The sequence below is a fragment of the Sabethes cyaneus genome, chromosome 1 (genome assembly GCF_943734655.1).
Source record: "Sabethes cyaneus chromosome 1, idSabCyanKW18_F2, whole genome shotgun sequence".
Taxonomy (NCBI): Eukaryota; Metazoa; Arthropoda; class Insecta; order Diptera; family Culicidae; genus Sabethes; species Sabethes cyaneus.
Window position 1 is genome coordinate 86,387,163 of NC_071353.1, and position 14,335 is coordinate 86,401,497.

The window sequence follows — 14,335 nt, forward strand, 5'->3', positions numbered from 1 at the left end:
CTTTTGACATTAACAAACATTGGCAGGGCTGCCAATTTCTAACATTTCAAAATTTAAATGTCAAAAAAGTGGGCCACATTGTGCCATAAACTGTGAAATGAATGTACCGCAATTGCAATCAATGAGGTCAGCTGTTCCCTAAATTGAGCCTGCCTCAATGTTCTAAGCGACTTACCCTTGTAGTCTTCATAATCTAATCGCACCGAGATATGCAGTTTGATTTTAGAATTTTTTGTCACCCTCGATCGTATCTGGTAAATTCACGATTCTACCAACATCATCATTGTATTTTTTTGTGTTACACCGAACTTGCTTTCAGCCTTTATCTCACCTCTATACACCTCATTGCTTGGTTAAAAATCAGCTAACGAAGTATTCCACCACGCACACATATAAGGATTTTTTGACATTAGCTGAGGCCCTCGCTGAGGCTGTTTGCAGTAGGAATAATATCAAAAACATCAAATATCAAACTCCCGGATCCTCTCCTCCACTCTTCGCTCCCCTCTCACTCCTACATAACCGATCCTCAACTAATGTCATTCTGGTTAGTGACGAAACCGCAAATTACTTCACTGGCACCTTTATCTCGTTTGCTTTGCGTTGACGAGAGCTAACATCAGGCGGGCTCAGGAGTCGTGGGCCCTAGAGTGACTATATACAGAGTGGCGACAATGTCAAAATTGGAATGATAATTATCTGTCAGTGTCATTCCAATCGAGCAGACGACCTATTCAACGCGTATGCAGGAACGAGAAAGAAAAGCCTTGAAAAAAACGCATTGCATACATTTAGGATGACTTGTCGCCACTCTGTATATAGTCACTCTAGTGGGCCCCACTGACAGCTGAAGAGCTAACTTGTGTGAAGAGTGGCGAATATATGATTTCTCGTTTACGCTAACGCTAACATGTTGGCATCGAAAATGTGGCTGCCTGCCAGCTACTTGGCAAAACCCTAATTTTTCTCTGAACTCACAATTCGCTATGTGCGCGAAACAGTGCTGCTACCTTCCCAAGTTTGTTCTATTTGTGAAGTCGGTGCACAGGTTTGTTAAAGAGTGAAAAGGATAGACAAAACTTTGCACCAAATCTTCACAAACTTTCCATATGGCAGTCCCATGAGAGTACAAGATATTGATTTGTGCTTACATAGCGAATATGTGCAACTTCGTAATCGCGATTCGCGGCAGCGATGCCAGATCAGCGGTTTTCCCGCTAGATTTAGCGGGATTTCAAGCCGGATAGCGGAACTTAATAACCAAACGGCGGCTAGCGGGAATCTAGCGGGTTTCTTAAATAACTCAGCGGGATTTTAGCGGGATCTCGATTTAGCGATATTTGGTAGGCAAGAAGAGTGCTGACAGAGAGGTTGACAGCAAAAAACTTCGTTTATTGACAGTCTAATGTCTGCTCATGCATTGGCAGATGGTTCAGTATATCCTGCTGATTAGAAAACTCCGTGGTTTTTGCCTAGAATGGGATCAGTTCTGACAAATACTCATTAGAACTTACTGAACAAGACCACCAAACCAATCCGTTTTGCGTATTCCTAATTTTTCCACAAACTAATTCGTTGCCAATGGCAAAATCCAACTGATTCATGAATTGCAAACAAAACAACACAAACAACTTATGTATCTATATACATCATAATTTGCTATATACCGCAGCATTTGTATGATAACAAAACCAAAAAAATCGGCTGATGAGCCGATAAACCCTTTAAAAGACAAATCGGTACATTTTTGCTAAAACAAAATATCAGCGAGAACAAAGAGCCGATGCGCTTTTCAGATATTTTTGAATTTGGGCTGCTTATAAAGATTGAAACATATCTTCTTTTGTCACCAAAAACCATAACCATTTGCCAGCTTTGCTGAAATTTTGCATTATTTTTATCATAGCTAGACAAAGAAAGAGAATTTGTGCTAAAGCTTTTTTCGAAATTTTCGCATGTGTTCTTAGACTCCTTAATTATAAGATTAAGGAGAGATAAGATTAAAGATAAGATTATTCTTGCGAAATGTCGTAGTAAATTGTCATTATATGAGGGATAACAAGATACTTCTTTTTCTGTTTCCTGAAGCTTCGTCAACATGAATGCAGCAAAATTGCATAATGTTCATTTAATTGCAACCTCTCAATTTCAGCAGATCATCTTGATTTCAAATGCAAGCCTTACTGAAATGAATATTCTGCACCAGAAACGAAGGAATAATATGACTTTTGGTTCAGCGGGATTCCTAGCGGGAAATAGACTCTAGACAGCGGGATTTCAGCGGGAAATCAACCTCTGGGCAGCGGGAAAATGGGCAATCGACCTGGTAACACTGTCGCGGATAGTTATACTGTGTGTCCTACTCCACTTCAGTTTAAATGTTTTAACCTGACATAGCAAACAAATTTCATGAATATAAAATATTAATACCGATTAAATATCAACAACACGTATAGTGATTATCTTCTTTGTAATGTGTAGTGTTGGTTAATGGTACAGAATGATATAAAACTAAATCATGGATGAAGAAGAAATTCCTGTTCTCTCTGGGTTTCTCTCAATTAAGTCTCAAAGCGGATTTTCCATTCGAAATTCAAGGAAGGTATGTAGTAAATCGCCCTTTGCCCTATTGACCTATTCGACAGAAACTTATTCGCTGACGGTGGTGGTTTTTGGAACTAGGCGAAGAAAGTTGACAGTTTGCTTGAAAAATCGGAAAAAAGTTCACTTTTTTAAATAATTTTCTTAACCTTTACGTCCCCGACATCAAAAATGAAGGTACTTTCAGTTACACTTTAAGCTCTATCTCCACTGATTTTCAAGCGATTTTTATCCAACAAGCCTTAAAAGATCCACATTAGATTGGCCATTAATGGAAAAATATGCTGGTAAATTATGGTTCCATTTTCCCGGAGATATTCCAGATCGCGGTGGGATTTTTTTTGACACTGTGAAAAATCCTGTGATTTGATACCCCTTTTGCCATGTTTTTGAAGAGAATTCCAAATGGCCCCTTTTGAGGCCCGGTAGAACCGATGCCGGATGTTCCGGAATTTCCAGATCGTCTCAAAATACATCCAAATATGCACTAAAGAACTCGTGTTGAAAAATTCTGTCATTTGCCATATTTTCGAAGAGAATACTAAATGACCACTTTTGAGTTCCGGTAGAACCGACAACGGATGTTCCGGAGTGTGAGACGTAAGCCAGCGCTCTACAGGATAGTGTAAACGTAATTATTAGTGACTACAAATAAAATGGATAACTTTTGCGCAGATTTCTAATTTTATTTCATCTGTTGCTTATGACGTTAAAAAAATCCCACCGCAATCAGGAATATCTCCGGGAAAATGGAACCATAATTTACCAGCATATTTTTTCACTAAAGGCCAATCTAATGTAGCTTCACTAGTTGCATAAAAATCGATTGAAAATCAGTGGAGATAGAGCCAAAAGTGTAACTGAAAGTAGGGTAAGGTAAGACGGGTCACGGGGCAAGATAGGTCAGTTGCATTGACATGAAAATTTTAACTTAATCCAAGCCAACGATTTTTTCGTATAGTACCTAAAGTAATGTTCTTTTATAATCATAATTCGTAACTTATCTTTTACCCGGTTTCATTAGAAAATTTTGAATGTAAAATTGCTTCATTTCTTACGCGATACATGAAACGATACAAAACGAAGCAGATCCAATATCATATCATATGCCAAATAACCAAATATCATTTCTAAAACCACATAGGATAACAAAATTTGTTATACAGGGTGCTCAGGCTTCATTCTAGTTGCTCAGTAGATGCTCAATTAACTACAGCGCCTCAATTAAACAGAATTCGGAAAAGTAGTGTAAAGGGCGATTGTAGAGCTTATTATTATCTACACTATTGTTGAAGAAAGTATAGTTCTATCTTTTGTATTTACGGCGCTATGCGATTGCTACCCCGTTGGTAGCCAAATGAGCGCTCTTTTTGCTGCCAACGGGCTAGCAGCCCCATAGCACCGTAAATACAAAAGATAGAACTATACTTTCTTCAACAATAATGTAGATAATAATTAGCTCCAGGTGGAGGGTGCTCCACCTTTTATGTCAGTATGAAAACATTGAACCACTTTAAGAAAAAACAACCGATTTCTATTAGTAATACATTTTTATTTAGTTTGGTTCCTTAAAATTTTCTTGGTTTAGTTTTTGAAAACAATATCAATTAAGTGACCACCTTTATTAGAAATTACAAATTGACACCTTTTTTCCGCGTTTTCCATTACCTTTTTGAGCATCTCTGGTGTTATTATCAATTTCCCACCCTTTCGTACGCGATGAATTATAACCGTCGCCAGAATCGTCGCGGGGGCAAATATTGTTTATTTTGTCAAGTAAATCAATAGCTTACGTGCTAGACAAGTATAATATATGCTTATAACTTACATAGAGCCAAGCAGATTTTTTCTGCGACGATTTCAAGCTATCAAAAAAGTGAGCAGCGCGTTTTGTTACCAAAGAAACGGGCAATATAGCTTCGTTTGCCGTACGAATATTTGCCTTGAGCTGGTCAATAGTTTGTGGCTGGTTGGCGTAAACCTTGCTTTTCAGATAACCCCACAAAAAGAAGTCCGGGGGGGTTAAATCAGGTGATCTGGGTGGCCAGTCAATATCGCCTCTTTTTGACACCAGACGTTACGGAAATTTTCGTTGCAGAAATTGAATTGTTGAATTCGCAATGTGGTATGGTGCACCGTCCTGTTGAAACCAGTAACCTTCTAGACCTTTTTTGCGCATTTGTGGGCAGACGTAATGAGCCAACATCCACCGGTATCGATTTCCATCGACAGTTTCATTTTCTTTGAAAAAATATGGACCAATAATGGTTTTGGTGCAAATCCCGGCTCACGCGTTCTTTCGGTGTGAAGCGATACATGGCGAAAATTGTACTGAAATGGCGTTTCCAACACATATCTAATGAAAGAAATCGGTAATTTAAATTTAAAAATTTAAAATTTAAATTTAAAATTTTAAAAGCTATTATGCCTGTAACATGTTAAAATACAAATTCGAGCAAAACTAAGAGCAACCGTTCGCTACCTGGTTGTGATTATTGGAACTACAAAAAAAGTGCAATAGCTTTCCAGTTATGTGTGTATTGGTGCTTGAAAATGAGGCAAACAACAACAGTAAACAAAAGAGATGCATTCCTTTGTCACCAAGGTACAGAATGAATTTCGTCTTCCGCTGGCTTAAATACTAGCAAATTTTCAAAATATGTGCTTGAATTTGGAACAGAATGGAAAATTGACTGAAATATGTGCTCTGCAGTGTGGCAAACGGAGAAACACAACTAGTAATCGCTATTTTTCGGTTTGTTCCTCTAGCATCAGCTGTTCCCCAAAATGAGGTAAACATCATGTATATACACGCGTATTTCGTGTTCGCTAGTGTGGGTGCTTGAGCTGTCAGAAAGCTCTATTCCCAAAATGCTTGCTGGCACCTATATGGAACTCGACTTTAACCTTTAAGGTACTAGTACACTGTTTGCTGAATCATCCAATATTTGATCTATTTCATCAAATAAATTTGAAAACCCGTGTACTGACCCAACCAAATATTCGAACAAATTTTATTTTTCAAAATGTCGCCGAGCTTTTCCAATAAAATTTGGCGGTTTGTAAAACAGTGTAATATGCCAATCAAATTAAATTTGTTTTCGCAACATTTTGCGCTGTTCGCCGGTTTGTTTGCTTGAAACTTATCAAAAAAGCTCACAATGTTTATTATTTGAACTGCTGTCAAAATAGAATTTGGTACAGGAAAAATCGTGCAGAAAGGAAGTTTTGCAAAGGAAATGACACTGGAATAAATCAGGACATTATTAAATCAATAGTGAAAAGTTAAAAAGATTATGAATAATGAGGAGATCATTTAATATACCTGTTTTTCGAACATGATTTGTTTAACGGGAAAATAGCAGTCATTAACTTTTGGTCGGAGAGCCCAATTTCGAAAGCAGTTTTTGGACCCAATAGCTGGGGTCTGGTTGTAAAAATATAAATACTGCCTTCTTCTTGCCAATCTGAACACAGCGAATATATTTTCATTAACAGAATTTTTGTTTCAAACAAAAAAACTGCTTTTGAAATTGGCAGAATCGATGACGACTAATTTCACCTTAAATACCCTCTAAAATTAGGCACTACCACGTATATAATACTACATATGTGAAACATTATTCTAGTAAATCTAGTAAATAGTCAGCATGTAAACGTTCATTTCAGGATCGAAAGGCTACATTCTGTTTCTGTTAACATGGATAATTTACTAGAAAATATGAACAATAATTGTATGCATATCCACCTTTTCGCGCGCTTAATGGCGGCTAGTGGGTACGTTTTTCGACAATGTTTATTTGCTTTTGGGAACTTCGCTCACGTATGCTTGAAAGTTCTACAACGACAATTAAGGCTGGAAATATTAACTTAACGTGAATAAAGCTGCCAAAAGCATGCTAACGTTTTCCGAAAGTTGTATCCAATAGCCGTCATTACGCACGCGAATAGGTGGATAGCTGTGTGACATTCAATTTTATTCTGGTTTTGTGTGTCGCAAGTAGTGCGCTGTAATCGCACAGTGATGCGCTATCCAGCTTTTTACACCATCTGACATAATAACGGACGGTATCAGGATTGCTAATGTGCGACTAATACAGTGGTTTGTGTGCATTGTGAAAAATTTTTCGTAGCGAAAAAAAATTTGGAGATGCAAACAAACCGCGTATACGTATACGCGGCGAACTGTGCGTGCGGTAAATGTCAGCAATCTCTATAATACGTAATAGTACTTCATAAACTATGTACATTATAGCAAAAATAAGACTGCAAAAATGAAATACTGCAGAAAAATAATGTCCCAAATTTATGTGCATGCATAAATTTGGGACATTATTTTTCCGCAGTATTCATTTTTCTTGAATAGTAGGGGTATAGATTACCGGGTAATAAGCGCTTGATTAACTGTTATTCAACAGAAATGTTTGTTGGATATATCTGGCATCTGCTTACGACCTTTTGAAAAGTTGGTGCCGAACTTATTATATACCAAGCAATGCCTTTATGTAAAGAGCATCTTACGTGACAAAGCGACATGATGACTTGTTGATATCGATGTTGCGCTTTCCCTGTGCTGTGCTGGTACTTTGACAATCCGCAGATGCCCCACGGGAAAGCAAAACAGAGCTGCCACAAATACAGATATTTGTGCATACATAAATTTGGGACCCATCAATTATTTCAGTTGCTGTGATTTCTGGCGCTACTAATGTTCCTGAATTTTAAAGTAGTCCCTAAACTATTTATGTTATTTAAAAGAATTGGTGAATGACCAATTGGTTAAAACCACATTAAATAGCAATAAGCAATTATTTAAAAGATTAGATTGAGAAAATTAAATACTCCGGAGAAAACGGTAGGGTCCCAAATTTATGCATGCACAAATATCTGTATTTCTGGCAGCTGTGAAGCAAAATCAATATCAGCAATGTTGTTATGGTTCGTAAAATGGTCAATTCGGCTGATATTCCAATACCAATATCAGCGACACGGCTGACATTGGTATTGATATTAGTGATGTCCGAAATTTTTAATTATTCGATTGCCGATTAATCGATCGAGTAGGCACTGGTCGATTAGTTCAGTATTCGTGCTAGTAGTAGTGTTCGACGTCGGAACGAAAATTGAGGTCCGGGTTCCGGTCCGGTAAAAATCGGCACGAATTTTCTTATTCCGACTTTATTCCGGTCCGATTTGGCTCTGTTCCGGTTCCGGAACCTGAACAGAGCCAAATCGGACCGGATCATTAGTCTTTATAGTCGGAATAACAAAGTTCGTGCCGCCTTTTAACCGGACCGGACCGGAACCCGGACTTCAATTTTCGTTCCGATGTCGAACACTAGCTAGTAGTATTCGACTATAAATATTCGAATATTTCGTTAAATTATTCGACTAATCTTTCGATTATGAACGATTAATGGGGATTATTCTCATTTTTTTAATCTTATTTAAACTATTCGCTTAATGAATTACTCGTGTCGGCAGTATTCGATTACAAATTATTCGATTATTCCATGCTGTAATCGATTAATCGAGAAATTATCGGACATCACTAAATGTAGAAATTGAATTTACACTCAAGTCGCTTTTTACGCGAAGGATACGTCCCGCGTAAATCAAAACCGCGTAAATTCCGAAAACCGCGTAAATTCTGAAAACCGCGTAAATTCCGAAAACCGCGTGAAAATAGTCGCGTAAAAACCCAAGGAACAATTTTTGCTTATTAAACGTTTCACCGACAGCTTTTATTCAACACATGCTGTATAGCTGCTTTTAAAGTATATCTAAACACCTCTGTTCAATGCTTATACAGTTGGTTTTGGAGAATTTAAACAGCACAGTGCTGAATATGGGCGTGGAAGATGCGTTTGTATGACTGTTATGCAACGTGTAGTAAAACGTTTATTCAGTACGCATAGATATATTTATTAAACTGCTGCTAATGGTACTGAAGCTACGTTTATTCCACAGCAGTTCAACATTTAGACAAGCAAAAAGAATAAAATAAGCAAGGAAGTACTTTTATTTTATTTTGTGGGTTTCGTTATTTTCATGTTCACTTTTGTATTCGTATTTTTATAATTTAATGAGAAACTTATTAGTAAGGAAATCGTTGGTTGACTCAAAATTTATGAAGCCTGCCATTATACTTTTTTCATTCATCCGGATTCGAACTTACATCCTGACGGTCGGAAGCCATCGACGAACACATCTGAGGTAATCTGACATATGACAGGCGCCGAGTTTTTGGCCGATGTGGATTTACCAGTTTAAGTTTGTCAAGCGTGGAACAAAAATGGGTTAAAATACATTTAAGCGCTGAAGAGTAGTTTCTTAAATCGTGTTTGGCATCTGCTGTACAAGATTGCTTTAGAAGTATTTATTCTGCACATGTTAAACATTTAATAAACTATTTGTGCAAAAGTATTTCGCTTGTACCACCAGCAAGACCAGCAACATAACACACTCACAACGCAAAGGTTTTTTTTCTCTTGATTATTGACGACGGTGAGCGGTGCTACTGAGTGAAATTCACTGGAAACTGGAAATTAAGAACTTTCGGCTAGCTGCGAACATTGTGTGCGATTGTTCAGTTAGTTAGTAGTGATGTGATTAGTTAGCAGCAACAGTGATTAGTTAACAGCAGAAGTGGTTCGTGCTAGTACCGCAGAGGAATAGTACTTTTGTCACCCCGTCATTAGTTTACGCAGATAGTACTGCTTCCTGAGTTTATCGCTACTTTAAGTCGCTGCTCGCTGTCTGTGTACGTATATTTGTCATCGGGTCGGATTTCGTTTTTTTCATCCAAAAAACAAAGCAGCAGTGGATGACACGAGAAGAAGTGGGGTTTTCGCACACCGGCAGCGGGAGCTGGTCAAGCGATTACGGCGCTACCAGCACTGGTGGTATCGCCACTATGCCACCCGACCATTACAATTCTGGCAGCTTTAGTCCGACACAATTCATCTCGCTGAGCAAATCTATTGTGAGTAACTCGCAAAGCGTCAAACTGAGCTTGTTGCCTTGGACGAGGGATAACGACACGCCGAGGGAGAAGATACATACCGTCCAGACAACAACAAATAAAAGGATTGCCACGACCAGCAAAGATTCATGTGTGCAAATTTTTTCTATTCTTAATCTGTAAAAAAAAAGAAATAAAGTGTACCTAATATAAATTTATTTATATAAATTATAAAGTGTAAAGTATAAAGTGTCATTCAAGTTGTTGGTGTTATAGGCTGCCATCAAGCACTTTTTATTCCACACCTGCTCTTGGTGGTGCTACTTATACGTTTGTACGACGATTAATCGACACATATTTCACAATTTCTCTTAGCAATGCAGCTGATGCGTTTGGGCAACTTTCATTCGACCCTTATTCCATCACTATTCCACACTTGCTCTCAGCAATGCTGCTGATTCGTTTGCGCAACATTTATTCCACTTTTATTCTGCACTTGCTCTCAGCAATGCTGCTGATACGTTTGCGCCACGTTTATTCCATCCTTATTCCACTACTATTCCACACGTGCTTTCTGTAATACTGCTGATACGTTTGCGCAATGCTTATTCCACTCTTATTCCACTTTTACTCCACAATTGCTCTTAGCTGATACGGTAGCTTTTAAGCGACCGGTATTCCACACCTGCTCTTAGCTGTGCTGCTGATACGTTTGCACAATGCCTGTTCGACTCTCATGCCACACTTACATAACAACATGTAGATGTTGATTAGAAGCTAGGAAAAATGTGGGATATGACGTTTAAACAACACGTACTTCAGCAAATTCGCTTATTCAGCACCGGATGCTACCACACAACTCTTATTTCACACCTGCTCTTTTAAGTGCTGCCGTTTTGTTCCTTGGGAAATCTTGTAAAAAGCGACTTCAGTGTATATAAATTGAATTTTTTCATACCGCAGTAATTTGTATTAATTATTTTGAATTAATAATAATGCCTGTATTAAAACGTGTTTAAAAAAATTAAAATGGCTTTCAGCTTCCTGTTAAATGAACTGCCTCACTTTGCGAGCGTACTTTTTTTTGCGTATTTGCTCTGTTTGATCTGCACAGAAATCTGCTGGCGCAAACATTTTCGGGCCGAATGTATTTGATAATCTCACGAATTTCATGCTGTTTTGCAAACAGTGTACTGGCCCCACAAAATATGTCAAAATTTATTTGATTTTGTAACACGGGTAACGTCTCAGATCGAATTTTTGACATCAAATTTGACAAACAGTGTACTGGGCAAGACAAATATGTCTGTCAAATACCAAAATTTGCCCAAATTCTGACAGGAAGAAAATTTGACGATAAAGCAAACAGTGTACTGGTACCTTAAATGTAATATTTTATTGAATTACCTTTCATTTTATATATATTGTTTCTGTTTCGGGAGATTATTAGAACTTCGCAAGTGTATTTATGTTTACGAACTGATAGGTTATATGTTTGGTTCTTGGCGCAGATGATGCTAATCACGAAAATAAATCCGTTAGCATTTGAAAACACATTGGAAAACAGTGAAGACTGAAAATAATCGGTGATTCTCTATCCAGGATATGCAAACTTTACAGCTGACCCTATGTACTTTTGTTTCATGCGGTACAAAATCAAACATTAACATTTTTCTGCCATAAAGTTAATTAATTCGAATATTTTCACTTACCTTAACGTAGATAAACAAATTTCTTCCAATATTTCGCTACCTAAAATCCTGACAACTGAAAGGGTTAATCAAAAACTGCACTTTATTTCAGCTTTTTTCAAAAATGTATGGAGTTTGACAGCGATTTTACTTTTCTTCACTTTTTTTATGCAGTGCCTCTAAGCGGGCGATAGCTTGTCAAAAACGCCTATTAGTTTTGCTCGAATTCGCCTATTTTAAAAGTGTTTTTAAAACACCTTGCAAAACAGCAATGTTCTTACAAAACCTGATAAAAATTTCGTAAAGTTTTCAATCGAAAACTAGTTAAAGATTAAATTTACTGAAAATTTTTTTATGAAAATTTCATAAAAATTTTTGCTTTTAACTAGGTTTCGATTGAAAACTTTACGAAATGCTCTTTGGTTATCTTGTATCTTGCTTGCAATAGCCTGGTTTCTGTTAATTTAACAAAAAAATCAGTGGGGGTGTGCACAATACACGACCGCGTAGGTGACGTAGGACTACGTAAGTATCTTTGTAGCGATAGTAGGATGTATTCATGTATGTAATAATACCACAGAGAACAGTCATCCATTCAGGAACAAATTTTTCGGGAACCACCACTATAGCACAGACAAACAGACAACTCTTGGAAGAAAAATCAACAAAAATTATCGTACCTCACATTTAGCCTGGACACTAGCACCATCTCTGATCGACATTCCCAAATATCAAATAGCAACATGGGTATCCCTCGAAGTAGTATTTTTTATGGGAAATTCCCCTTCTTTCGTCAAAAAGCGCCACTTTGACCAAAATGGAGACATTCTCAACTAAGCCCAAATTTGAAATGACAGTTTAATCGGTACGATGAATGGAAAACGAGTGTTATGTCTGTTTGTCTGTGACTATAGTTTCCCAACTACCGTGACCGCCCCTAATTCTGCGCAGCTCCTAATTCTGCGCATTTTTCTTTATATAAGTATTTTTTTAACATTGTCCATAACTATGATCATTGCGTTATTTTTTATAAATGTCTGTTGAATATTACACCATTATTCACAAATGGGCCATAATATTTGAGAGCGAAATAATTTAACGTGAAACTGAAAGTATTTTATATGGTACAAAACATCGCCGTTAGCACCAACGCTAAGATTGTCCTGCTAGAAAATTAACAAATTTATGATCGAAATTCTTTGCAATGATCGAATTACCCAGCATAATTAGAAAGAATAATTAGTTTTAGTCATTTTTTAGACAGAAAGAGTGATTGCATGCATTGCTTTCCTTAGAAAAATGGGATGCAATAATGCGCAGATTTAGGCACAGATTTCTTATTCATGTTCCAAATTCTGCGCAGTAATGTATCCTACGAAGAAAGCGCGAAAGAAAACGCAACCTCGCCCAAATGGCTGAGGTATGGAGGCATGAAAATTTAAGCAGAATCTTTAACTTCCATTGATTGGAATCCTGTGCTGTGTCTCGGGGTCCAAACCCACGAGCGCCAATTCATGAAACCATGTCTTCTATTTTTTTTAATGTCCAACCTCAAGGGGCTGTCAGAGAGTGGGGCAGTGGTTTCTATATGAAAACACAATTTTTGATATTAGTCTAAAGTGTAATGTTCAGTATGCAGAGAACCCGAATCAATTCGCCCTTCACGTTATCGAGAATAAAATATTTAAAATGAAGCAATCAAAATGATAACAATATTCCTTTGCCACCCGGACAGCACAGGAAGGCCGGATCGTGGATTTAATTATGGTAATGGCTAATGTCGGATTTTTTGGTGTGCTTTCAGCGTATAAAGACATAAACAGTATGGCAAGAGTATTTATTTTCACTTTTTGGGTGCGCAGAATTAGGACCAAACATGCGCAGAATTAGGAACAGGGGCAAGAAAGTGCGCAGAATTAGGCACCGTGGATAAGTTTACAAAACGAAAAATATTCTCAATTTTCGGTCGACTTATAATTCCCATATTTTTTACCAGATATTATAGACCGTAGCACTACACATTGCTGCTATCCACGTTGTTAATTTAAATCTAGAATACTTAGAATAGCGGAAAAATCATAAAAATGTCTTAACTGCGCAGAATATGGTACGTTTACGGTAAATGATTTTTTTGATTTGCATACTGACAATCTTTGGCTCCTCTGGCGCTAGTATATATGGACTGTAATAGAAATACTCAGAGGTGAGAGATACGCGGAAGCAGCCATCTTGGGAGCCAATCGATCAGCGAGAATTGTCAAAAGGGAGTCAATCGAGCACGCATACTGTTTGCTTGAATGATTGATTAACAAGTATTGAAATAGTTATGAAATCTACTTAAGCTATTGTCGCACACCTTGAATATTATACTCGGACACAGTGTGTATAAAACTTTTCAATGCATTTTACACTGATTAAGTTGAAAGATATATCGCTCTATTGTGCAAAATTAATGCAAACAAAACAGAAGCGGATCATGTTGAAAACAATCAAGTCACACTGCTACAGCATTTTGCTCCGCAGCAAGTGCTGGCAGTTTTTGTACACTGATGCCAAATCGTAGGCTTTAGTTTCCGCGTATCTCTTACTGTGAGTATTTCTAGACTGTAAGCGTTATGCTAGCGCCAGAAGCTAGCTGTTGTGAGTTTAGTGTAGAATTTTATGCGCCTTTAGCGACATCACTATAGTTTCCCAACTAATTTGACATAAGTTTTATCCAAGTGGGGACCTTTCGCTTGGATGTCTGTTCTCTGTGGTAGTACCATTGTATACATTCAATCCTCAACCGATTTTGGAGTTATATCCATGAATTGATTGAATCTTTTTTATTAAAACGAAACGAACACTGAAAATAAAGCATTTACAAGCTGCAGACGTTTTGGAAGTCGCAGAAAATGTCGCCCGTGACCAGAAAACTTATTTCCGTCATTTGTTGGTCGTCCGCAACGGCGAAAAATTCAACTTTTCCCTCGTTGCCTGTGTTATGGTATTAACACAGAGAACAGACATCCAAGCGAAAGGTCCCCACTTGGATAAAACTTATGTCAAATTAGTTGGGAAACTATAGTGATGATGTCGC

The 14,335-nt window shown here is 37.6% G+C and overlaps 1 protein-coding gene across 1 annotated transcript in view; it reads left to right on the top strand.

Annotated features, from left to right (window-relative positions):
• Positions 1-2,422: 2,422 nt before the first annotated feature.
• LOC128745986 (uncharacterized) overlaps positions 2,423-14,335 on the top strand; it is a 135,466-nt gene continuing 123,553 nt past the window's right edge. The window contains exon 1 of the mRNA XM_053843042.1: positions 2,423-2,602. Within this exon, the coding sequence (XP_053699017.1) occupies positions 2,519-2,602 (84 nt within the window). The 5' untranslated portion in view covers positions 2,423-2,518. The remainder of the gene's footprint in view (positions 2,603-14,335) is intronic.